At 53.1% G+C, this 23,131-nt stretch overlaps 7 protein-coding genes across 7 annotated transcripts; 4 read left to right on the top strand and 3 right to left on the bottom strand.

Annotated features, from left to right (window-relative positions):
* Positions 1-2,406: 2,406 nt before the first annotated feature.
* On the top strand, positions 2,407-6,351 carry BO97DRAFT_339645 (putative cell division control protein Cdc25; the record flags this gene model as incomplete). The annotated part of the gene is made up of 3 exons (XM_025691563.1): positions 2,407-5,607; positions 5,657-5,873; positions 5,948-6,351. 3 exons carry the CDS (start codon positions 2,407-2,409, stop codon positions 6,349-6,351), a joined length of 3,822 nt encoding a protein of 1,273 aa, XP_025554063.1.
* Positions 6,352-7,806: 1,455 nt separating this feature from the next.
* BO97DRAFT_260308 (Mov34/MPN/PAD-1 family protein) lies at positions 7,807-9,318 on the bottom strand. Its single transcript, XM_025690894.1, has 2 exons — positions 9,111-9,318; positions 7,807-9,043 (listed from the first exon to the last, which is right to left on the bottom strand). Exons 1-2 carry the CDS (start codon positions 9,136-9,138, stop codon positions 8,016-8,018), a joined length of 1,056 nt encoding a protein of 351 aa, XP_025554062.1. The 5' UTR covers positions 9,139-9,318; the 3' UTR covers positions 7,807-8,015.
* Positions 9,319-10,015: 697 nt separating this feature from the next.
* On the top strand, positions 10,016-12,649 carry BO97DRAFT_339839 (putative microtubule associated protein (Ase1); the record flags this gene model as incomplete). Its single annotated transcript, XM_025691569.1, has 4 exons — positions 10,016-10,132; positions 10,225-10,277; positions 10,389-10,603; positions 10,680-12,649. 4 exons carry the CDS (start codon positions 10,016-10,018, stop codon positions 12,647-12,649), a joined length of 2,355 nt encoding a protein of 784 aa, XP_025554061.1.
* Positions 12,650-13,747: 1,098 nt separating this feature from the next.
* BO97DRAFT_422257 (kinase-like protein) lies at positions 13,748-15,155 on the bottom strand (the record flags this gene model as incomplete). The annotated part of the gene is made up of 6 exons (XM_025696783.1): positions 13,748-13,908; positions 14,030-14,162; positions 14,222-14,474; positions 14,567-14,705; positions 14,830-14,942; positions 14,995-15,155. The coding sequence occupies 6 exons, from the start codon at positions 15,153-15,155 to the stop codon at positions 13,748-13,750; spliced, it is 960 nt and encodes a 319-aa protein (XP_025554060.1).
* Positions 15,156-15,641: 486 nt separating this feature from the next.
* On the bottom strand, positions 15,642-18,086 carry BO97DRAFT_364330 (glutamate--tRNA ligase MSE1). The gene is made up of 7 exons (XM_025692538.1): positions 17,752-18,086; positions 17,618-17,690; positions 17,512-17,549; positions 17,032-17,451; positions 16,721-16,978; positions 16,481-16,650; positions 15,642-16,412 (listed from the first exon to the last, which is right to left on the bottom strand). The coding sequence occupies exons 1-7, from the start codon at positions 18,025-18,027 to the stop codon at positions 15,776-15,778; spliced, it is 1,872 nt and encodes a 623-aa protein (XP_025554059.1). The 5' UTR covers positions 18,028-18,086; the 3' UTR covers positions 15,642-15,775.
* A 426-nt stretch (positions 18,087-18,512) lies between these two features.
* Positions 18,513-19,994, top strand: BO97DRAFT_412195 (putative DnaJ domain protein (Mas5); the record flags this gene model as incomplete). Its single annotated transcript, XM_025696225.1, has 5 exons — positions 18,513-18,515; positions 18,592-18,648; positions 18,715-19,150; positions 19,209-19,386; positions 19,439-19,994. 5 exons carry the CDS (start codon positions 18,513-18,515, stop codon positions 19,992-19,994), a joined length of 1,230 nt encoding a protein of 409 aa, XP_025554058.1.
* A 1,031-nt stretch (positions 19,995-21,025) lies between these two features.
* On the top strand, positions 21,026-23,131 carry BO97DRAFT_476307 (IlvD/Edd family dehydratase; the record flags this gene model as incomplete). Its single annotated transcript, XM_025700472.1, has 3 exons — positions 21,026-21,637; positions 21,703-21,857; positions 21,916-23,131. Exons 1-3 carry the CDS (start codon positions 21,044-21,046, stop codon positions 23,129-23,131), a joined length of 1,965 nt encoding a protein of 654 aa, XP_025554057.1. The 5' UTR covers positions 21,026-21,043.

Below are 23,131 nucleotides of genomic sequence, written 5' to 3'. Positions count from 1 at the left end.
TCATCATCAGCCGTAGTTAATATGTTGCATTGCGTTGCGTTGTGTTTCGTGCAGGGCGGTGTTGTACTGGTTGGTGGTGGTTCTCCACCGGGGCAAGGGGCACAATCTTCGTATCCAAGGTCAGAAACTCCCAGAGTAGAAGGATTTACCCAATAGTCGTCGGTATACTTTCGTGATGTACGTGGAAAATCTGGGTTCTATCAGTAGAAGTAGGGTTGGCTGAATCATGATCGTGACTAGTTATTCCAGTGAACCTTTAGAATGGCCAGAAAATCGAGCGGTCAAAACGGTCCTGCGCCTGGATCGGGGAGTCCGGGAAAAAACTACCGACAACAACAACGTTCATCTGGATCGGATCAGTCAAAACAAGGAAAAAAAGGGTCGAGACTCGGGCCCTAATCGCCGGGCAATCGATGGGATCTGCAGATGCCAGAGAGAAAGAGTAAGTGTGAGTGATTCAATTCCAATACGAAGCGACTTTCCAAGCCAAATAGTTTCTCTTTTCAAATCTTGCTTGCCTGCTTGCCTGCTTGCCTGCTTGCCTGTTCACTACTCAGCCCCCCCCCCGTGGCTTGTCGATACAGAAAGATAGATTTCCTACTCCACTGAAAAGCCCCTTAAATCAACCGGTCTCAGATGACAAGAAGTCTCGACTTTGTCTCTGCCCCATCGCCCATTCCAAATGGTCCCCATAATACGAATGACAAGAGACAAACCGGACGGTGTCTTTCGTGACTGCTGCAGGCCACAGCTCTTGACTGGCCTACCGGCTGGCTTCCCCCCTCCTCAAGAGCCCCATTAGGGTCCGCAAGGCGCACGTACGGGACTTGACGTACTGCCAATCGCAGACTGGGTGGTTATGGAGCATGTACGGTTCCGCCTGCGCCATACAACCTTCTTCTTCCAATAGTACTTCGTGTTGGACCAGTCAGTCCATCGGATGGCTGCGAGGGCTCGTGCAGTTCTCTCTTTCGCAATTCACAGCGACCTGTCTGGAGGGGAAACTCGTCCTTGTATGGAGGTACAGTACTTCTGATGTTTTGATAGCTCCACTCAACGTTTATGAGACTGGGTCTGTCTTGCCTAGGAAGAACTTTCTTTCCTTCGGATAGAAGCCGGAAAGCCCTTTGGATAGAACACAAGACTACTACTATAAACAACACCAGACTAATTTAGTCCACTGCTGGGCAAGGCAGTTACGATACCTACTTCTTGTTGGGTGGCGAGAAAGCTGAGGAGAAAGTAAGACGACGCGCCGTAAGAAAGTAGGAGAGGAAAATTCTGCATGAATGTCTGGCGGCAATAGTTTCTAGGCCGGGTTTCCATTTTTAGGCATGCTCTGCTGCTTTTTCCATCCAGCAGCAGTGCACCAGGTGTTCAAGAAGTACTGAGCTGAGCTGATACTCAGCTGCAGCGGACAAAAAGTAGAAGCAGGAGAAGAAGTCGGACTCACTCAATCAATCAGTCAATCAATCAATCAATCACAGCCATTTTGCGCGTGCAGGTCCCGTAATAATGATGGAAACGGTCCAGTACGTACCAGTATTTCAAGTTGGGTCTTCTCCGCTTCTGGATCGATATCCAGAGTGCCAGTAACGGGCCGGTAAGAATACGGACTACGGTATGGTCACTCCACCTTTGGTGAGGAAGTTCCCACATCTGCCCAGTCACTGTCTGGTCATGACTTGTCTTGTTGTCTTATCCCCAGCCAATCTGCCCACCACCACCACCAGCCCAGCAGTACCACCACTACCACCACTACCACTGACCATCAATCACTAACTAACTAATACTGTTTGAACTGCTGCTCCTCCCCTAATTCTCTTCCTTGCTCCCTCACCAAAGCTACTACTACAACTACTTACTACCTCCCCTCCCCTCCACCTCTACCCCCTCTCCCCCCTCTCCCACCTCTCCTCCCCTTCCCCAATCTCCGACTTCCGTCTTTGTTCCCCTTTTTCTTCCAAGTTCTCTTCCTTCCCAACTTTTCTCCAATGCCTGGCCAATTCCAGGTTTTGAGAAGGATCACCTAAGACGTTGGTTTCCCGACCGATAGCAGCACAAGACTTGTGATCTAGCCCGACTGTTGGATCGATTTCATCAGCAGAGCACAGCACAGCACAAGCACAGCACAGCACAGGCTATCTCTGCCGCGGGTGATTCTGCAACCCGCCTTTCCACCACCCCCCCATTTACCGCCCACCCTCTTTCCCCTCCTCCCCCTCCCCCGTCTTATCATTATAATTCCTGTCGGTCTTTTACACTCCAAAACACCTACCTCAGCCAGTCATGAGCAACACCTTTCGTTAAAAGTGCGTCCAGCCTTAATTTGCGGCGGCTCTTTACGAGCCAACTTTCGTTCTCCTTCCTGCTCCGTCGTCCGAGCGTCAATTGCTGCGATACCCGATGTTCGAATCCCGCCTCGCCGAGCCATTGGCTGTTGACACCCGATCTTCTTCACTGCCGACCAAGATCAACACTTTTACAACCACTATCGAATACCCCGAAGAGCAAGTGACCACTCCCACAACAGGCCAGCGGAGCCGTGGCAATAGTCTTTCGTTCCCAACCCGAGATCTCACCGCCGATCAGCCAACCAGGGGACAAGTATCTCCGATGAAAATGACGACTGAAGGCCGCTACACCCCGAGCCCCGAACCGCCGCCGGCGCTGTTCGTGCGGGCCATGTACGATTATGACGCAGACGATCACACCAGTCTCAGCTTCCGCCGAGGCGACGTTATCCAAGTGTTGAATCAATTAGAAACCGGTTGGTGGGACGGAGTCATCAATAACAGTGTGAGGGGCTGGTTTCCCAGCAACTATTGTACCGTGATCACCGATCTCAGCGAAATCGAAGAGGAGCAGCTTTCGCATGGTCGCGAGGAGGAGGATGCTATCGTGGACTCCGGCGCCGGAGAGGATTACGAGGAGGAACAAGAGGCCGACGAAGTTGACTCAGCAGGGAACTCGCGCGATTCGCAGCCGATCCTACCAATCGAGGGCGCAACAGCGCCCAAGGACCAGGAGGAGGCTGCTTTCTGGATCCCGCAGGCTACACCCGACGGCCGCTTGTTCTACTTCAACACGCTCACCGGCTACAGCACTATGGAGTTGCCCTTCGAAAACCCGACGGCCAATGAGACCGGCCCGTATGACCGGAACACGGTGATCGTGCCTGACCAGACTCGACCACCCCCAGAACTAATGGCCCGTGGGTTCGAACGTGACGAGGACGACTACGATGGTTCGGCATCCGAAGCGGAGGGCGAGTCTCTGATGTTGACCTCCCGCGACTCGATGTCTCGGAGGCGTCAGTCATACCTCGATGGGGTGTCACCCGCCACATCGATGGACTCGTTACACCCACCGTCGGCGACGAAATCTATCAGTGACGATAAGCTGTCATATCAAGCGATGCGGTGCGCGCAAAACTTCTTTGGAGGCGCTCCGCCAAGTAGTAACAATTCCATCTCCGATAACATCCATCGCCCTTCTATCTCTTCGGAAGTCCCCTCGCATTTTGTTGACGATGGTGCTTCGGCCGTTCTGACTTGGCCTTTGCTTGTTGAGAACATGCGACAGGCTGTCGAAGTCTACCGACAGACGCTGTTGAACGGCGACCGGTCGGAGTATGTGCGGAAGGCAGAGGACATTTCCGATCATCTACGCATGTTGCTGGCGGCTGGCTCGGACACAACGGACAACCATTCGGGCAATCCGTCGATCATTTCCACCAACAAAGCGCTCTATCCCAATTTCAGGGATATGATGTCCAAATTCTCCAAGTTGGTGCTCTCATCGCATATTGCTGCAGCTGATTGGCCAGGCCCAGATTCCGTCAACAAGTGCCTGCAGGAGGCGGATGGCGTGTTGCAGGGTGTCTATGGATTTGCCGAAGTGGCCAGGCAGCAGCGCGGCGATTCCATCAATCGTATCGTCCCAGGCTTCGTTGGTGGTAGTCATTCGGGCGGCTACTGGCAGAACAACGGCGTTCTTCTCAATGAACCTGGTCCGACTTGTTTTCTGGACCACGATGGGACGGATATGCGAGCGGAGCCGTCTGTGCCCCTTGACGCAGCCTTGCTAGACAAGATTGACATTCTCAGGAGGAACTTCGTTGGCAGCATTCGTCGTCTGGAGGAACGTCTTACGCTCAATCAGAAGAAAATTGTCACCATCGTGGAACACGAGAACATCGGTAACTCAGTGTCGGCCGCTGCCATCAAGGTTGTCGACCAATACCGCCCGTGGATCTCAGCTGTCGAATCTATCAATCTGGCGCCCCTTGGAACCGGTTTTCAGAATCCCCAACTCGTCGATTTCAGTTTGCAGAAACAACGGGTGTACGATGCAATTGCCGACTTTGTTGTGAGCTGCCAAGCAGTTACGGCTCCTCTAGGAGACGAATGGGCTGAATTGCGCGGTGATTCTCTTGAGGATCGTTTGAACGCGGTTCGCAGCGTCGCGAGACAACTGGAGAACTTCGTTTCCCAGATTGGATTCTCGCTATCACTCCTTCTTGAACAGGTTCCTGAGCCCGCATCAGCCTCCCGCGCTGAGAGTCGTCTGGGTGGAGACAGCGAGAAGCCCAAAGGCATTCATAGCCGCGCAGAGTCTCAATCGAGAATCGCAACGGAATCGATTGGGATTCCATCTTCGTACTCGATCGAGAACTCTACTGAGAAAGTCCGACGCAATATGGATAAGGCGCAAAGATTCTTTGGGCAAGCACCACCAGCTGCGATCCCGCGGGAATCTGTGCGAGAGCCGGTTCGCGAGCCGGAAGAGACCCCCTGGTTCTTAAAGATGGATCACGAAGGCGAGGTGTTCTTCGATACGAAGAATGACAATCCCACCCTCAAGTGCGGCACCCTAGCCGGTTTGGTGGAGCAATTGACACGCCATGACAAGCTCGATGCTTCCTTCAACAATACTTTCCTTCTCACCTATCGCTCGTTCACGACTGCCAAGGAGCTTTTCGAGCTGATCACCCAGCGATTCAACATCCAGCCTCCATTCGGCCTCAACCCGGACGAGATGCAGATGTGGGTCGACAGGAAACAGAAGCCCATTCGGTTCCGTGTTGTCAACATACTGAAGAGTTGGTTTGAAAACTTTTGGATGGAGCCCAATGACGCGGCACACATGGCATTGCTTGAACATGTTCACTCGTTTACCAAAGATTCCATCGCAACCACCAAGACCCCGGGCTCACCACAGCTACTGGCAGTAATTGAACAGCGACTTAAGGGCCAGGATACCACTGTCAAGCGCTTGGTTCCCACTCAATCAACCGCAGCTCCGACGCCGATAATTCCGAAGAATATGAAGAAGATGAAATTCTTGGACATCGATCCGACGGAGTTTGCTCGACAGCTTACGATTATTGAATCCCGTCTTTACTCTAAGATCCGGCCTACGGAGTGTCTGAACAAGACATGGCAAAAGAAGGTTGGCCCCGAAGAGTCTGAACCTGCTGCCAACGTAAAGGCTCTCATTCTTCATTCCAACCAATTGACAAATTGGGTTGCGGAGATGATTCTCACTCACAATGATGTCAAGAAGCGTGTGGTGGTCATTAAACACTTTGTCAACATCGCAGATGTATGCAAACCTCCTTAGCCCTAATTCGTCCGACACTAACCATCTCCAGAAATGTCGCGCGCTGAACAATTACTCCACTCTAACATCCATCATTTCTGCTCTGGGAACAGCACCCATCCACCGTTTGGGACGCACATGGTCTCAAGTCAGTGGACGCACGTCTGCTGTGCTAGAGCAGATGCGCCGCCTTATGGCGAGCACGAAGAATTTTGGTGAATACCGCGAGACACTGCATCTGGCCAATCCACCTTGCATTCCATTCTTTGGTAAGGAGACTTGTATACATCCTACTAGCGCGCTTCCCCTGGCCTTGAGTTTTCAGTGGCTGATATCTCACCAGGTGTCTATCTGACCGATTTGACGTTCATTGAGGATGGTATTCCATCTTTGACACCATCCGAATTGATCAATTTCAACAAGCGCGCGAAAACGGCGGAAGTGATCCGTGACATTCAGCAGTACCAGAACGTCCCGTATCTTCTGCAGCCAGTCCCCGAGCTGCAGGATTACATCCTTAGTAATCTACAAGCGGCAGGCGACGTGCATAACATGTACGACCGCAGTCTGGAGGTGGAGCCGAGGGAGAGGGAGGACGAGAAAATCGCAAGGTATGCTGCTAGCAATACTCCTATTGCTCCCAACACTGCAACCGCCAGTCCTACCAAAGGGAATGGCAAGAACACAGCCATGACTCCTAGCATGCGTACCTTGACCTTTGCGAGCATGGTCGCGTCAACACGATAATGTCAACTTGTGTTCTGGTTTCCCTCCCTTATCCCAGCACTCGTTCCGCTACCTGTGGGGCCATGACGACTCACCTAGGCGGTATCGTATACGCTGAGGGCCCGTTGGTCATTTGAAATTTTCTGAGTGAATGATCGAAGACTAACGATTTTGGTTTCTGACACGTAGACTCCTGTCCGAATCGGGCTTCCTGTAAACCGCCGCTTCACCACTTCTCCGTCGGTGCTTCCTTTCGGGCCAGGTATGGTGCAAGGCCATTCCCTGTCGGCGTCACATTCATTACCTGCGCTTGGACGTGACCGCTCCTTTCACCAGTCAAACTTTGAATCGAACTGCCGCCCACAACGAGCCTATCAGATGCGCCCAGCCGACCCCCTGGTTGCGTGATAAGCAAGGGTGGGAGCTGCATACACATCCACTCATCCCAACTGCGCCGCACAACCTTATCTCAATCAGCCGAGCCTATCAAGGTGTTTTCCGTCCACCACCACTTACCACAAACAAAGTGGCGAATTTCCCCCTGCACTCTGTGTTTGACACTAAAGCATATCGCGAATACCCCGGTGTCCACTTGCTTCTGTGGAGCGACACCTCAATTGGTTTCGGAGAAATCGACATGTCTTTGATTTTACATGCTGCTTCTCAAGTGGGATAGTGGACCTCAATCCTGCCGTCTTTACGTGCTTGCGGCTAGTTGCAGCGCGGAAACTGGATGTTCACCTTGGTATTATCTAGCTTTGAAGAACCATGCATGAGAAGATCTAGTCCAGGATCTTCGCATCGCGTTGTTGCCTATCATCGACAAGAAGAGAAAATTTCACAAAAACACAAATACGACTGGAACGATGAGGCGAAGTCCTCCGCCTGGACACCTGTATTATTCAACGAGCGTCGTCATGAAAGGCGCTGACGACTCTCGATTACGACCTAGAACAATTCTTTCTACCGATCTCAGTCCCCGTCGTTTCGCTTACGCCTGACTGAGAGTTTCGTTCTTTTTTGCGACCAACTTCAACGCAACATGACCTTGCAATTTCCTTTGTTTCCTTCTCTCACCTCGACGGTTCAGCAGTCGCCTCTGCTTCTTCTTTTCTTTGAATGAATATTTGTCTCAAATATTGATCATATCTTACTACCACATATCTTGCTATGTACAGTGACCTAGCGCCCTTCGTTTCTTGTACGCGATTCTGATGATCCCGTGATCTCACCTGGAGTTGATGGAGTGAACATAAGGCCTTGTTCATTGTTCGGATAATGAAATTTGTCACAACACATGTTACGCAGGCATGTGCTATTTGTGTTGGAACGTGGTTCTAACCGTGCTTCTATCTTTCTTTCCATACTTGTACCTACCTGTTCTATTACCGAGGATATACCTCCTGTTTAGTGTATAGACCATATCAATGGCGCTCCCCGGTCGGGGCCCAGGAACAAACTCCCTTGTAACATAGACATGTAAATATGAAGTGCAGAGCAGATCCCGCCTTGATAGCCCTACAAGATACTGGTTGGTAGTAACGGTTATGTAGCGAACGGAGAGAACCACGGTGGGACACAATGCCGGCCCCCGTCGATGCACCGACCGCGATGGTTTCAGACATCGAAGACAAGCATGCATAAAGTCATTTCACCTCATAATATGGACCTGAAGCCTGTCTAGCTTATTTAGGCTGGGAGCTTGTATCGGTTGCCTGTCCAATGCCCTGAAACAATTTCATTTTCACCTCGGCCGCGAGAAGGCCCTTGACCTCCTCCGACACGATCCGCTGCCCATCCCGCGCGACGCGATCCAGCTGTTGATCGCGGGTCTGAGCCATGTTGGCCCTAGAGATAGTGCCGCCGTCGACACCGCGGATGGCGCGCCGGACCTTCTGGCTGAGATCCATCATCTGCTTGCTGCCGTAGTCGCGGGTAGCGAAGAGCGGGCTCTGACTGAGGGTGGCAACCCAGTACTTATTCCAGAGGAGGGCGAGGATCTCAGTGTCCAGCACACTTTTGAAAATGGAAACCTCCAGCGAATAGTAATGCGCGGCGTGAGCGCCAAAATCCTCAGCCTTACTCAACGGCACCGTCTGATAATCCCCAGCACCACCAGCAGCACCAGCCCCCGCCGCTCCATCCTCAGGCCCCCCTTCCTCCTTCGGCGGCGAATACCCCTTAGGATATGTCCGGAAAGCCCCAATATCAACCTTCCCCGCCGAAATCGTCCTCTCGGGATCAATCACCACCGCAACAAACGGCCCGCCGAGCTGCTGCATATCCTGCGTCGTGACATCGATCCCCGATAGCCAGCACCCATACCCCGGGTGGCTGTGGTACCAGCCCACGGCGTTCTCCATCCGCCCCGCATCCCGGCACGACTGCAGGTACGACACCATGTACTCGTTGGCTTCCTCTTGCGCGTTCACCCGCGTCTCCGTCCCTTCCACCGGCAGCCGGTACGCGTCCGTCACTACGAAGGTTTCCGAGACGATGTACCCCTGCATCAGACCCATCACTTCGAGGTTCCCGCCCGACCGCGCGTGCATTACCATCTTGAGTAGTGCGAGTGCTGAGATCCGCACGTGTTTGAAGTATTGTGGGTCTTTGGCCCACGGTCGTTGCGCGGAGAGCGACTTGTGCGTTGCCTCGTCGTAGGCGTATAGTGTGTCGCGCTGCGGATCGTAGAGGCTTATTGCGTTTTCGAGCTCTGTTTCGGGTTAGTTTTTGTTTGGTTTTGGGTGGGGGGAAAGGAGGGAAAGGAGGTCGGCACTCACCCCATGATTGCTGGGCTGCTTGTTGCATGGTGGCTGTGGATTGGTTTTATGAGGTGTGAAGTTGGGTGGAGAAGCTTGGTTAGGTATTGGAGGATGGAGTAATGTGAGGATTAATTCTAGATCGGTGATGGTAAGGACATGAAGATAATGGCGGCGTGGGTGGTGTTATCGACGGAAATGAGGTTGTAAGTAAGTTCACTGATTGCGGTTATCTACGGTTGACAGCATTGCGGAGGCACAAGCGGCGACAAGGCGGCCAAAAGGGCGGTGACGAGACCCCAGCAGATCATCCGGCAGATCTAGGCGGTCAGCCTCTGACTCAGCGGTTGCTGCAGAAACGCCGCGGGAAGCTCAAACAAGGCCGGGCGGGAAAGCGACTGGCAATCGAGATGAAAGCGGCTGGAATTCCCCGGCTGTGCTCGATTGTAAAGTGTAGTGTTCGAGTGTTGACACGCCCCCCCTTCTCTTGATCTATCTCTCCTTCTCCATCCACACACACTCGCTCTCTCTCTCTCTCTCTCTCCACTAACCCACCCCAGTCACCCTTGCATCTGCTTGCAGCTGTGGACGTGTAAATAAATTACACAGCTTTGTGTGCCCGGTTCTCGCAGATGCCATTCGACTTTTTGTGATCCTTTTTTTCTTTCCCTTGTGCTGTCCGCCTTGCAGACTCTGTTGTGGTCTACCGCGACACTACTTTGACAGGTGAAGGCGCATTGTCGCCGCTGATCTTATATGACGGTGGATCGCGTTCGCTCCAAGGCGATCGGCTCGTCGGTGGGTTGCGCGTAAAATCGCATCACACACTCTCTCCAAGCAAGCAAACTTCAGACCCGACCGGTCCTTGCACATCCGTTTTCTCCGTGTGATCCACCTCGCCTTGAGAGGGACGCCTCTGATTCGCGATGGCGGTCGATACAAGCTACTTGACCACTCAGGTCAACACTATCGTCTCCGAACTGCATGGGATCTTTGATGACATTGGGGTTCCGAGCCATGAGCGCGACGCGCGCGAGGCAGAGGTTTGTTTGCCCCTCGACTTTGCGCTCCTCCTCTTTCTTCTTCTGCAAGTGACTTTGCGCGAACTGACTGAGATGGGAATCTACTGCAATAGCTCTTCAATGCTTTGTCAGAAACGCTGAACAACCACCTCAAACTCGTGGACACGTAAGTTAACACACACACACACACACACACCACACTGCGCGATGGAAGAAATGTCCCCGGTTTCAATCTTTTGCCAAGAACGGGCGGCTAAATCCTCGACTACATATTCAGTGAGAAGAAGGACATGGAAGAAGAGGCGCAGCGATTGATCACTGCTATCCAACATATGGAACACTCGCTGGTGGATGAGAAGGCCAATGGACAGTATCAGCTCGACCACAACGCCTTGCGGATCAGCTACCCGCTCAACCGTTGTCTGGCTTTCCTGCGCGAGGAGCATGGCGCATTGAGCAAACTGCATAAGGAGCGCTTCGAGCAAGTGAGGAGTGAGTTGTCGCTTTTCTTGTTTCTTCTTCGGCGCAAGGGAGGGCCGTTTAGTGGACTAATCTAATGACTGGACAGAACTGGTTGAGGCTCTCGAATCCTATTCGTCGCATCTCGAAGCAACCTTCGTCAATATCGATCTGCCGCCGACAGCACCTGGTTCTACGATTTCGCCGAGCTTTGATCTTTCCCCATCCTACGTTACCGCCCTGGACGACGAATTCACGAGAGTCTACGAAGAATACCACCGGCGGCTGGAGTTTGTTAAAACCACCTGCGAGGAGATCATCAAGCTGTGGGCCGAGCTTGGCACTCCCCAGGTGCAGACGGACACGAACATCGTCAAGTACTACCGGGAGGCACCCGAGCAACTAGGTCTCCACGAATCCGATCTGAACAACCTGAAGGCGAGACGCGAGAAGCTGTTGGAGGAAAAGAGAAGCCGGGAGCGCAAGCTGAAGGACTTGAGGACTGCGGTGGAAGCACTTTGGGAACGATTCAATATTGACGAGACCGACCGGAAGGAATTCCTCGCTGCAAACCGTGGCTGCGGCCTCCGGACCATTAACGAGTTCGAGGAAGAACTAGGCCGGCTCAACGAGCTCAAGAGCCAGAATCTGCATCTCTTTGTTGAAGATGCCCGGGTTCGGTTGCAGGAACTATGGGATGCTCTTTACTTCTCGGAAGAGGAGATGATTGATTTCACTCCTGCTTTCTCAGATGTCTTCAGTGATGCGCTTCTCGAAGCGCATGAAGGCGAAATTGCGCGTTTGGAGACTCTCAAGGCACAGCGGGCGCCAGCTTTGCAACTCATAAACAAGCACCGCAGTCTCTTGGCGGAACGAGAGGCTCTAGCCATCTCCAGTCAAGACGCCTCCCGCCTCATGGCGCGTGGCGCGAAGGGAGAGAGGCGCGATCCAGGAAAGCTGTTGAGGGAGGAGAAGATGAGGAAGCGAATCGCCAAGGAATTGCCTAAGGTTGAGGCCGATCTGAGGAAGGAGCTGGAGAGGTGGGAAGAAGATTACGGCCGGCCATTCCTCATCCACGGAGAACGATACCTGGACGAGCTCACCCCAGTCGCTGCTAAACCTCCTCCGCGATCCAAGACGCCCTCCGCTGTCCCGGCCAGTGCCACCAAGCGGAGCACCGGCCAGATGCAGCCCCCGTCGCGCCCTGCGAGCGTGATGCGAGGGGCCCCACCACCTCGCTCCGCAAGCAAGACGCCCACTGGCCATCATCCTCATCATCCTCCGACCAAATACAACACCATTGGACCTTCGAGAGCGCCCTCCAGAGCGGGTACCAAGTCTCCTTCGAAGATACCAGCCCGGATTCCTCTCGGAAACATGCCCCATGGGAACAATTTCCCCCAACGCCGGGCAGTTCCTGGGGCTTATTCCTCGAGCACGATCAATGGCAAAATCCCGGCACCTCGCCCGCCTCCACCTAGAATGCGGGCATTGACTGGTGGTGAATCGCGGGAGGAGCGAATGTCCTACCTCTTCGACCCTCCACGGAGTGCCAGCGCCTTGTCCAATTCATTCGTCCGACCAGTCAGCCCCGAAGACGTGTACGATGATCGCAACCAGCGGTCCTTCATTAGCTCGTCAGCATTTTCTCAACGATCCACTGGGTTTTCCCAGTCCTCGCATTCGTCGGCCTCGTCGTTATCCTCCTCCATGCAAGGGTTCCCTAAACCTAATCCTTATCTGCAGCGTGCTGCCCCACCCCCAGCTCCTGCACCCAGACAAGTGTCCAGCTCCTCGACCGTCATCTCAGCGAATACCGGATCCGAGAACTGGGAAACGTTCGACTCAGGCACTGAGTCGGAAGCCGATGCTAGCGACGTCTATTACGCCAAACTCCGTGCGGCTCACGGGAAACGCCTGTTGGCCCCCGAGGAGACCCCTGTCCTTTCGCTCGGAGGGAAGAAAGCCAAAGGCATTCGGAGTGTGAGCCCCGATGAGCCGGCGGACATTCAGCACGGACAGATGATGCATGCAGGTGGAGGTGATGATGAATGGACGGATGATCTGGAGCCTTACTAAAGAGCTTGGGACATTTTTCGCTGCTCCATATACTAACACCCCACACCCAGCTTTCTGGGCCTAGAACAACGGAGACCAGTCGACTTGTCTGGCTGAGATCCGCCTGTTCCTGCCGTGCCATGCCGGCAGTTCTCCTGCTTGAGCTTCCATGCCCGTTCTGAGGCAAACCTAATACAAAGTGCTGCTCAACGCACCCCCTAATCTTCTTTGTTGAAATTCTCGAGATTATACCAACGCTGTTATGCTATTGTTGTTTTTTGTTTTGCTTCAGCCTCTGAATTCACTATTGGTGGTATCCAGATCATCTGCGATGCCTGGCCACTGACCGGACCTCCTTCACCGCGTGATCGAGGTCCCACATTTCAATGCAATCTCTAAACAACGAACGACATGACTTGGATGCCGTGACATGTTGCTTGCACCCGATTCTCAAAAAAAGCTTTCTATCAATTGGATGGAAAGACCCCTCGAACTTCTTGTACTATTGTTTTGCCCTTCTTCCATTTGATTAATGCAGCAGCCCTTCCCTGGAGTTTCCCTCCAGGATCAAGTGGGCTTGGAGATTACACGACCGCCCAGCGGGCTTTATCGCCTGTCTGTCTTTGATTGACTGATTCCGCAAGAACTAATTTAGGGGACTTTGTTCCTTTTATACGAGTTAGTTAGTCGTGTTAGTTAGTAACTCGGACTCTCCTTTTCTTCCTTTTGTCTTTTCTTAATTCTCCCTGGTGTGGCTGATTAGCTTTCTGTGATATCGTGTATACGTCGCCTGCCAGGCAGCCTCCTTTTACTTTGTGCTTGTTCTGATTTGTCCGTGATATCAGCATCGCGTTACTGGTTCAATTAATTCATTATTCTGTTCGCTCCTCTTGTCTGCTTGAGTATCTTTATAAATTGTTATTCTGAAGTTAGGGGTTATTCTTTTCATAGTAGAGAGGGGAGGGGGATGCGTAGGTATCTCTAGTGTAAGACGTGAGACTAGACTTCCCTAAGATCCGAGATCTATGACACCACATAATGGAAGGAGCACTGCTGACTTCAACTCATCTCATGATAAGAGCTTGATATGATGCCCCTCAAACGCACTACATCACCAAATCAAACGGCCTGAGAAGCCATTCCGGCGTTGATGATCTCGTTGGCTGTCGCCCTTGCTTCTGGATTCCAGGCTAGCATCTTTCGTATAAACCTGTGAAACAGGTCCTTCTCTTCGCCCGGGGGAATCGTTCTGACAAAGTCCTCCAAGGACGTTTGGGGGACTGGGGCCTCGGATAGTTTCCAGTTGCCCTAGTACGATATTAGATGCATCTGATCCCTGACCACCTCCCCTTCCCCCGCTATCGGGAGGGCAATTGGGGGGAAGATGAGTACACCACCAACCATTCTTGTCAAAATAGGTCTCGAAAGAGAGGGCTCTTTTCGAGCATGTGCAGCGGCGGCCGTCCGAGGCATATTGCTCATTGACATGATCCATCGGATCAAACAGGTTTCTGCCTTCTAGAAGTTCGAGTGTCTAGCAGATGAGGTCGTCAGGAAACAGTACCTGGAACCTTTGACGCACTAATCACTTACCATCCCACCCACAGACCACATCTCAACCTGAAAAGTCCAGGGAATCTGCAGAAGCACCTCGGGCGCTCGATAGAGATCGGGCATGATCCATTCGTCGTTGACCCGCCCGTCACTATCACCCTCTCGCATCTCACCGAAATCAGTCAACATCGGAATGCCGCCGAGTTCTAGAAATGGTGTTCGAGACGGATAAACAGTGACACCGGTGTCACTGATAATAGGAATGCTGGGTGGGATCTTGCGCTTCTTGGTCCTCATTGTCCTTCAGACTACTATCATCCTCAATCTCAGTTCAAAACATTTTGAGGTGTTGAAATATCTATGGATCTATGAGCACGCGCGCACAATATCCCTGCCTGGAATTTGATCTGACCGGTGTGGATAAGATGGCAGACGGCCTGTAGCCAATTGATAGCGAAGAACAGCCGGGTACATTCAAAGACCTCACTAAGATTTTCGGCACCCTTGCATTCGGAAACGATGTCTGTAGCGTGCGCAGGCTGTAGCCCTGGGGCTTGGCCGCGATGCAATAATGCCCGTCCAGGAGAGTTGTGAAGCTCAAAGATGTCGGTAGCATGTCGGGTAAAAAATAGGCCAGGGATGGCTACCAGCTTCAGCGCGTTTCTCCATTCGTCGGAGCATGTTGATTTCGTTCAACACAGGCGATGGCTGGTCATTATCCTGCTCGATGCACACCTCAAGTGAAGCATACTGCTTGGTTCTAGATAGTTAGATCAGTCGATGGACGTCATGCGTAAGTCCACACCCAAAACCTCTCGTCCCGGGCAAGCCACGCAGTGGAATAACCGCCGTAACCAAGCTTGGCAATAATGCTATACCGATCCTTGAGAGTGTCACCAATACGGACCGGATAATACCGTTGCTGGTGGTAGAACGGCAATGTTTGCTCTTCGATCAGTGAGCCGTTACCCATATTGCTCAACTGTCGGGGGAATGATAAGGATGTAGTAGGTGGGTGTAGCTGTGAATGCACTGAGGGTCGTGGATATGTGAGCTTCAATCGCGGGTTCGAGTTGAGAGGTGGAGTGGTGAGGCTGCGATACCCCCTGTTGGCGTGGAGCGCCCGGACTGCATGCTGGGTCGACATCGAAGGGCTATTCTGACTTAGTGGTTCGAGGCCTTGCTTTCTTTGAGAATAGATCAGTACTCTGCTCGTATGTCTGCTTAACTGGGTCAGTCCGCGTCAAAGGAGACGTAAGTTGTCATGGATCTACCTACTGCCCAGCGGCAAAAGCTGAGGGCAGGGGTAATTCCTTCTTAGGAACGGCTGGCGGGTTTCACCGCCAGGATGTCCTCATATAAACACACTCTCTATGTATCCAATAATCCAGTCACTCAGTAGTATGGCGCTCTTGAGTGGTGTCTCCTGTGGGAAAATATTGATACACGTATCTATCATACACATAATGTACAGTCACAGATCGTCTCGAACCGGTCAAACAGCATATACCTCAGGCGCACTGCTCTTCTTCCGTCCAACCATACACTCCACCCTTTTCATCTTCTCTCACGATCCCAGGAGCGCTCCATACTTCAAGAACTCTTCGGCGCAAGTGACCCCATCCACGAACTATCCTTCGGTCCGGCGGCGGCAGCAGCAGTAGCAGACGACTCCTGTGGCCCCTTGTACCGCTTCACCCCGCCATTCGGTGCCAACTTCAACGTCAACGTCTTGGCGTGCTGCAACCGGCGCACCGTCTCGTCTCGCCCGAGGATCGCCATCGTCTCCGGGATTCCGGGGCCCGGGGCCCCCGCTGACAGCGCCCAGCGCAGGTAATGGTACAGTTCCTTCTTGAAAAACTTGTCCGCTGACTTGCGGGACTCTTCGTTCTCGAAATGGTCAGTGTTGTCGGAGAGGATGGCGGCGGAGCCGTCGTAGGCGGCGATGTTGGCGCGATGGGTCTCCACGGTCCAGTGCGCGGACGGGACCAGAGAGAAGGCTGTGGCGGCGGTGTGGAGCGTGGAGATGGGGATGGCGGTTGAGGTTGGGGGGTAGGTGGAGGATGGGGAGGAAGCTGGCGTATACATGGGACGGTTCATGTTTTTCGTGGAGTGGAAGAAGGTTTGGTTGCGGGCGATGAAGTGTTCGGCTGTGGTATAGGATTTGGCGTCGGACTGGAGGAGAGCGGTTATGTAGGAGGCTAGGGGGCGGCCATTGAGGATTGAGGAGCTGGATAGGGGGGTTTATTGGTCAATGGACATGACATTTGAAATAGAAGTGGAAGACAGAAGACATACAGTTGGTCGGCAGGGTAGATGGCTTCGGCCGCCGTGGTAACTTTCTGTACCATTTCTTGGAATTCGGGGCTCTCTGGGGTAGAGGCGAAGCGCTGCGCGTGCGCTTTTTGGAGGAACCAGAGCTTTTCAAAGGCGACAATGGTGTTACCGCGTGTGATTTTGAGGTTGAACTGGTGAGTTGAAGAAGGATTAGCACATGAGGAATCGAGATAGAGTTGGGTGGATGGCCCGTGAACATACGACTTGTTCCAGTTCTTCTAAGTTGAAGATGTCGGACTTCTGAAGGTGGGACCAGCCAAGAAGCGCGGCGAAGTTCAAAAGTGTCGAGGGGAAGACACCCTGCCTGTCCTTGAAGAAGGCAAGGTCGATATCTGCATTGCGCTTGCTGAGCTTTTGGCCGGATGGTTCGACAAGCAGGGGAACATGCCCGAATTGAGGGGGAGTCCACTTGAAGGCGTCGTAGAGAGCAACGTGCAACGGGGTCGAGGGCATCCATTCCTGGCCGTTTCGTTAAAATACGATCCCGATCTTGTGCGAGCGGCGTAGCTTACCGTGCCACGGATGACATGCGTGATCTTCATGAGATGATCATCCACCACGTTGGCCAGGTGGTATGTTGGGTACCCGTCCGACTTGAGCAGGATAGGATCGGCATATATCCGGTCAATCAGGTCAAGCTTATTCGGCGTCCATTTCCGTCCTGTCTTGCCGTAGACGAAATCGTGGTACATGGGATATCCTTCTACCTTCACCTTGAGTCGAACAACATGCTCTTGGCCCCTGGATGCTCTTTCGGCGGATTCCTCGGCAGAGAGTCCGGCGCATTTCCTGTCATATCCCGGCGCCAATCCAGCTTCGCTACGATGTCTCGCGTGCGCGTCCAGTCGTTCGGCGGAGCAAAAGCAGCGATACGCGTGGCCGTTATCGATCAATTCGTCGACGTGCTTGCGGTAGATTTCGGTTCGTTCGGACTGCAATGCACCCCAGTCGTCAATTACCAAGTCAAGTGACAATGGATCTTGCGGACTCACCTGTCTATACGGGCCATACGGACCCCCCACGATCGGACCTATCGCAACCCATCTGCTATCAGTACGAATCGCACGGCAGCGAGACATACAATACACAAGCGCTGACCTTCGTCCCAATGTAATCCAGCCCATCGGAGATCATCGTAAAGCCTCTGCTCGGCTCCCGGGATTGTTCGTTTCTGTTGTATCCGTCATTCAGCGCACAGCGTCATTTATCGGCGGCTTGGTTGAGCTTCGAACCTGGTCGGTATCCTCGATGCGCAGCAAGAACTGGCCACCAGTGCGCTTGGCTAGCAGATAATTGAACAGTGCGGTTCGCAGCGATCCCAGATGGAGATAACCAGTGGGCGACGGCGCAAAGCGCGTTCTAGCAGGGCCGTCGGGGAGATTGGTCTTCTTGTTGTCGGCATTGCGTGGTATGGCGTTAGTTGCGACGGAGGCATAACCAGCTCGACATTGCGTGCAGATCCACGTTCGTCGGGCCCGGAGGCTGGCAACCGATCGTCTCATCATCATGGAGAGAAGCTGCTGCTTATTTCCCCGTCAATCCGGGGAGCTACTTAGTATAAGAAAACAGATGTGGGGAGATGCGAAGACGCAGCAAAACCTCCGGGCGGAGGTGAAATTAAATCCGCAGCAAAAAAAGGCGGACGCGGAAATACCGGACATTTGATTGGCTTCATTCGACGGCAATAAATTATTATCACAAGCTTTCTTTTGCGTTGTTTTTCCTCACTTGACAGCATCCTCTCCGAAGTCGCTCCCTTCCAACCGGGTTCTCTTTTCTTGCTCCGTGCTGTGCATAAATATACTTCTGTTTGCTTGTCTTCTTTCTCTTTATTCAGAACTGATACCCAAGATTTCGCTTTTCTGAGTTGTTCGAGAGTCGGGATTCTTACCCGTTACCGCCTGCCAGTATGTTGCCCAGGAAAATTTCACCGGCCTCGGAAGAACGCTATGCTGATGTGATGCAGTGTCTACTAAGCTCGAGATCGATCTCTATGGTATGTTTTGGATGCCGTATTGCGCTGCGGCGGGAAGTGGTCGATGAGCGACTGATTCTGACGTGATTTTGTAGAGGTCCTCGAAATTTCCAGCACCGCAAGCAAAGATGAGATCCGCAAGGCTTATCGCAAGGTAAGAGGGTTATTTCAACGCCCACTGTGCTCGAAAGATTGTTTAACAATACATTCCCGTGGATAGGCCGCGCTCGCCAATCACCCCGACAAGGTCCCTGAAGCCGAGCGAGAAGCCGCAGAGGTCCGTTTCAAGGCTGTCCAGGAAGCCTACGATATCCTCTACGATGAAGAGAAGCGCCACCTCTACGATACCCACGGCATGAGTGCGTTCAACGGGTCCGGTGAGCCGGGCATGGGGGCAGGTCCGGACCTCGATGATATCCTCGCGCAGATGTTCGGCGGTATGGGCGGCATGGGTGGCATGCCTGGCGGACCTCAGGCGCGCAAGCCCCGCAGAAGTCCGAACGAGGAGCAGAAGTATGAAGTTAGCTTGGAGGATCTCTATAAGGGCAAGACGGTCAAGTTCTCGAGCACCAAGAACGTCATCTGTTCTCTGTGTCGGGGCAAGGGCGGCAAGGAGAGGGCTACGGCGAAGAAATGTGCTACTTGTGATGGACATGGTACGCAATTCTTTTTGGCTCGTGCGATGGTATTTGAGCTAATGTTCACGGGCTGTAGGTGTCAAGCAGATTCTAAGACCCATGGGCCAGTTCCTTTCGCCCACTATGGTTACTTGCAGCACGTGTAAGGGGCAGGGCGAGTTCTTCAGCGACAAGGACAAATGCAAGAAGTGCAAGGGTCAGAAGACGACTGAAGCGAAGAAGCTGTTGGAGATCTACATCCCTCGCGGGGCGAGGTAAGAGCCGATGTCGGAAATACCGCAGGATGATGGCTAATATTACGCCCAGGGAAGGAGACAAGATCATCTTGGAGGGCGAGGCTGACGAGGCGCCGGGTCAGGAACCTGGAGACATTATCTTCCACCTGGTAGAGGAGGAGCACCCCGTCTTCAAGAGAGCTGGCCCAGACTTGACAGCGGAGATCGATGTCACGTTGGCCGAGGCCTTGACCGGCTTCTCCCGAGTTGTGATCAAGCATCTTGATGGCCGTGGAATTGAGCTCAAGCATCCCAAGGTTCCTGGCCAAGTGCTTTCCCCCAACCAGGTCTTGAAAGTACCTGGTGAAGGAATGCCGAACAAGCGCGGCGATGCTCGTGGCGATCTGTACCTGATCGTCAACATCAAATTCCCCGATGAGACGTGGAAGCCCACGCCGGCGGTTCTGGAGCAGCTTAGGGAGGTCCTGCCCAAGCCGGACGCCCCTATTACCGCCGAGACGGTGGATGAAGTCCAATACGATCCCAAGGGAAACATCGAAGACTTCGGGGCTCATGACCCGGAGGGCGGATCTGCCTGGGAGGACGACGATGAGGAGGGAGAGACTGCACAATGCACGACCCAGTAGACGTCTTTCTTCATGACGACCTGAAGCGAATCTTTGTGTTTTCTTTCTGTCCATTTATTTTTTCTTTCTTTTTTCGCGTTTTGTTGGACCTCGATACCTATTTGTTGGGTCCAATCTCATGGTGATAGACTCGCTGGCTAAGTTAGAACCAGCACACCTCTGGCATCATGGGCGTTTCAGGGTTGACTTCCAAGACGAATGAATGAGAAGAACCACTTGATGATTTCGGTAGACCGAATGTGTTATGATAAGTCAGTCAAAGATGATGTAGCGTCATAGTGGGCAAACAACCTCCCGTCCGCGGGGAAAGCGTGGGATGCCAGACTTAGTCAGTAAGCGGAGAGTAACTTTGTCAACGCCTGTCTCACTTTCTCGTCCGAGACCTGGCTTTAGAACGTGAATTCCCCCACGGCACCGGCACTGAAGAACAAGAATCCGAGAGGGCTGCGAAAGAGTCATCGAAGAATAAGTGGAACGAAAGGGTGGAAAGAGGGAAGAGGGAAGAGGGTCAAAAGGAAACCCCCACCCTCTGATCCGCCCAGAATCTGGGATAGCGTGGGGTAAAAAGAGCAATCGATGATGGATGATGGATGGAGGAATGCAAACCAACCCGAACCGAGAGCCACGCGATCGGGTTTCCAGTTCGTTTGCTTGGAACTTCCCCAATTCCACTCCTCGTCTCTCTGGGTCCCTTTCCCGACCCCAGCGTTTGCTATTCATTGATCAATGAATAATTGATTTAAAAAGGTCTTCTCCCCGTGGTTCCGCGCTCACGATTGCAAAACATTTTCTCCTCTTCCCCTGCGGAAATCAGCCGATTTTCACCCCGCACGCGGGCTTATCTACTTCTGCCTCTACTACTACGAGTCACGACTCCGACGGAGATTCTGGCCCGAGGAATCTCGGCAGTGTAATTCGGGGACTCTCCGATTGAGTCACGGGTGCGTCTTTCTGCTTGGAACCAAATTTCCCCTATATACCGCGTCTGTGTTTTATCGATTGGCTGATCGAAGGGCTCTAGTCTACGTATTCTTCACATTTCAACAAAGATGCCGTGTGGGTCCCAAGCGGCCTGCGAGGGCTGTGCCTGCAGCACCAACAATGGCGCCCCCGCCCCCGTCAACATTGAGGACTGCGAGTCCGAGCTGCTGGCACTCCGGAAGCGAACCATGGAGCTGGAGAAGACGTTGGCGACGATGACCAAGGGCGGTGGTGCGTCCGGCCCCAAGCGGGGTCGGAGACTACGCTCGGCGGACTGGTTCCGGTGCGAAGAGGACCCGGGCATGATGGCGTTGTACATCGAGCGCTATCTCAACTACGGGATGACCCGAGAGGAGCTGATGTCCGGCAAGCCCATCATCGGCATTGCGCAGACGGGGTCAGACTTGGCTCCGTGCAATCGGCATCATTTGGAGCTTGCGAAACGGGTTCGGGAGGGCATCAGATCTGCGGGCGGTATTGCGTTTGAATTTCCGACTCACCCCATTCAGGAGACGAGTCGGCGGCCCACGGCGTGCATTGATCGCAATTTGTCTTATCTGAGTCTGGTGGAGGTTCTGCATGGGTACTTTTTGGATGGAGTCGTGATGCTCACAGGTTGTGATAAGACGACCCCGGCTTGCTTGATGGCGGCTGCCACTGTGGTATGTTATCTCGTGGACTACGTCTGCTGGGAGAGGTGGTAATATGCTGACTTTATGTTTTCAAGAATATCCCAGCCATCTGTATGAACGTTGGCCCCATGCTCAACGGTTATGTCAAGAACGAGTTGGCCGGGTCGGGCATGGTTGTCTGGAAAGGCAGAGAAAAGTATGCTGCCGGTGAGATCAACACTGAAGAGTTTGTGGACTATATCTCTCGAGGGTACGTTGTGATACTCCAATATTCCGAACTCGATCTTTTCTCACCTTCCGAGCAATAGGACCCCGTCCGCAGGACACTGCAACACTATGGGCACAGCGTCGACAATGAATGCGCTGGCCGAAGCCTTGGGTATGGCGCTACCTGGATCCGCTGCCATCCCTGCTCCATATCGCGAGCGAAGCCAATGCGCATATGAGACGGGTGTCCGGATCGTGGAAATGGTTCATTCCGATCTCAAACCCAGTGATATCATGACGCGCGAAGCTTTCGAAAATGTGATAGTGGCGAATACAGCGATTGGTGGTAGTACTAATGCCCCGATTCACATCAACGCTATTGCCAAACACATAGGAGTTGACCTTTCCCTCGACGATTGGGATCGTCTGGGGTTCCACATTCCACTTCTGCTGAATATGCAACCTGCGGGGGAGCTGCTTGGCGAAGAATATTATCGCGCAGGCGGACTTCCTGCAATCATGGTAGAACTTCTGGACGCAGGCAAGTTGAATGCGGAGGCCATCACATGCAATGGTCACACAGTAGCAGAAAATGTGCGGGGAAAACACACCTGGGACCGTCGGACGATCCGGGCTTATGACGAACCTATCCTTCAGGATGCCGGCTTTCTGCACTTACGGGGTACGCTCTTTGATTCTGCAATCATGAAGACCTGCGTGATATCCGAGCAGTTCAGGAAGAGCTTTCTGGAGAACCCCAGCGATCCCAATGCGTTTGAGGGAGCCGTGGTGGTCTTCGACGGGCCTGAGGATTATCACCACCGACTGGAGGATCCTACAACTCAGATCACCGACAAGAGTATCCTAGTGATGCGCGGGGCTGGACCACTCGGCTACCCAGGTGCAGCTGAAGTGGTCAACATGCATCCTCCGGGGAAGCTCCTGCGACAAGGAGTCAAATCGCTCCCTTGCATTGGCGATGGCCGACAATCGGGTACCTCCGGATCGCCGTCGATTCTAAACGCGAGCCCCGAGGCAGCTGCAGGGGGGAATCTGGCCATCCTGAAGGATGGCGATCGCCTGCGTGTTGACCTCAACAAACGTCGGGTTGATATTTTGCTTTCTGCGGAGGAGCTGCGAAGACGCCGGGACGAGCTCGAGGCTAAAGGAGGATATGGAATGCCCGAAAGCCAGACTCCATGGCAGGAGTTATTCCGTAAAGAAACGGGGCAGTTGAACGAAGGGATGGTTCTGCGCGAGGCAGTCAAGTTTCAACGGCTGGCTCAACGATATGGGGCACCGAGACATAACCATTGA

The sequence above is a fragment of the Aspergillus homomorphus genome, assembly GCF_003184865.1.
Source record: "Aspergillus homomorphus CBS 101889 unplaced genomic scaffold BO97scaffold_7, whole genome shotgun sequence".
NCBI lineage: Eukaryota > Fungi > Ascomycota > Eurotiomycetes > Eurotiales > Aspergillaceae > Aspergillus > Aspergillus homomorphus.
This window is presented reverse-complemented; position numbering and strand designations above follow the sequence as displayed.

Coding starts and splice junctions, on each gene's coding strand:
- BO97DRAFT_260308 (XM_025690894.1), bottom strand. CDS start 9,138: ATGCAACAAGCAGCCCAGCAATCATGGG. Junction 9,044..9,110: donor AGCAGCCCAGCAATCATGGG/GTGAGTGCCGAC, acceptor AACCCGAAACAG/AGCTCGAAAACGCAATAAGC.
- BO97DRAFT_364330 (XM_025692538.1), bottom strand. CDS start 18,027: ATGATGATGAGACGATCGGTTGCCAGCCTCCGGGCCCGACGAACGTGG. Junction 17,452..17,511: donor CGTATGGCCCGTATAGACAG/GTGAGTCCGCAA, acceptor GGTGCATTGCAG/TCCGAACGAACCGAAATCTA. Junction 16,413..16,480: donor ATCTACCCTGCCGACCAACT/GTATGTCTTCTG, acceptor CCCCCTATCCAG/CTCCTCAATCCTCAATGGCC.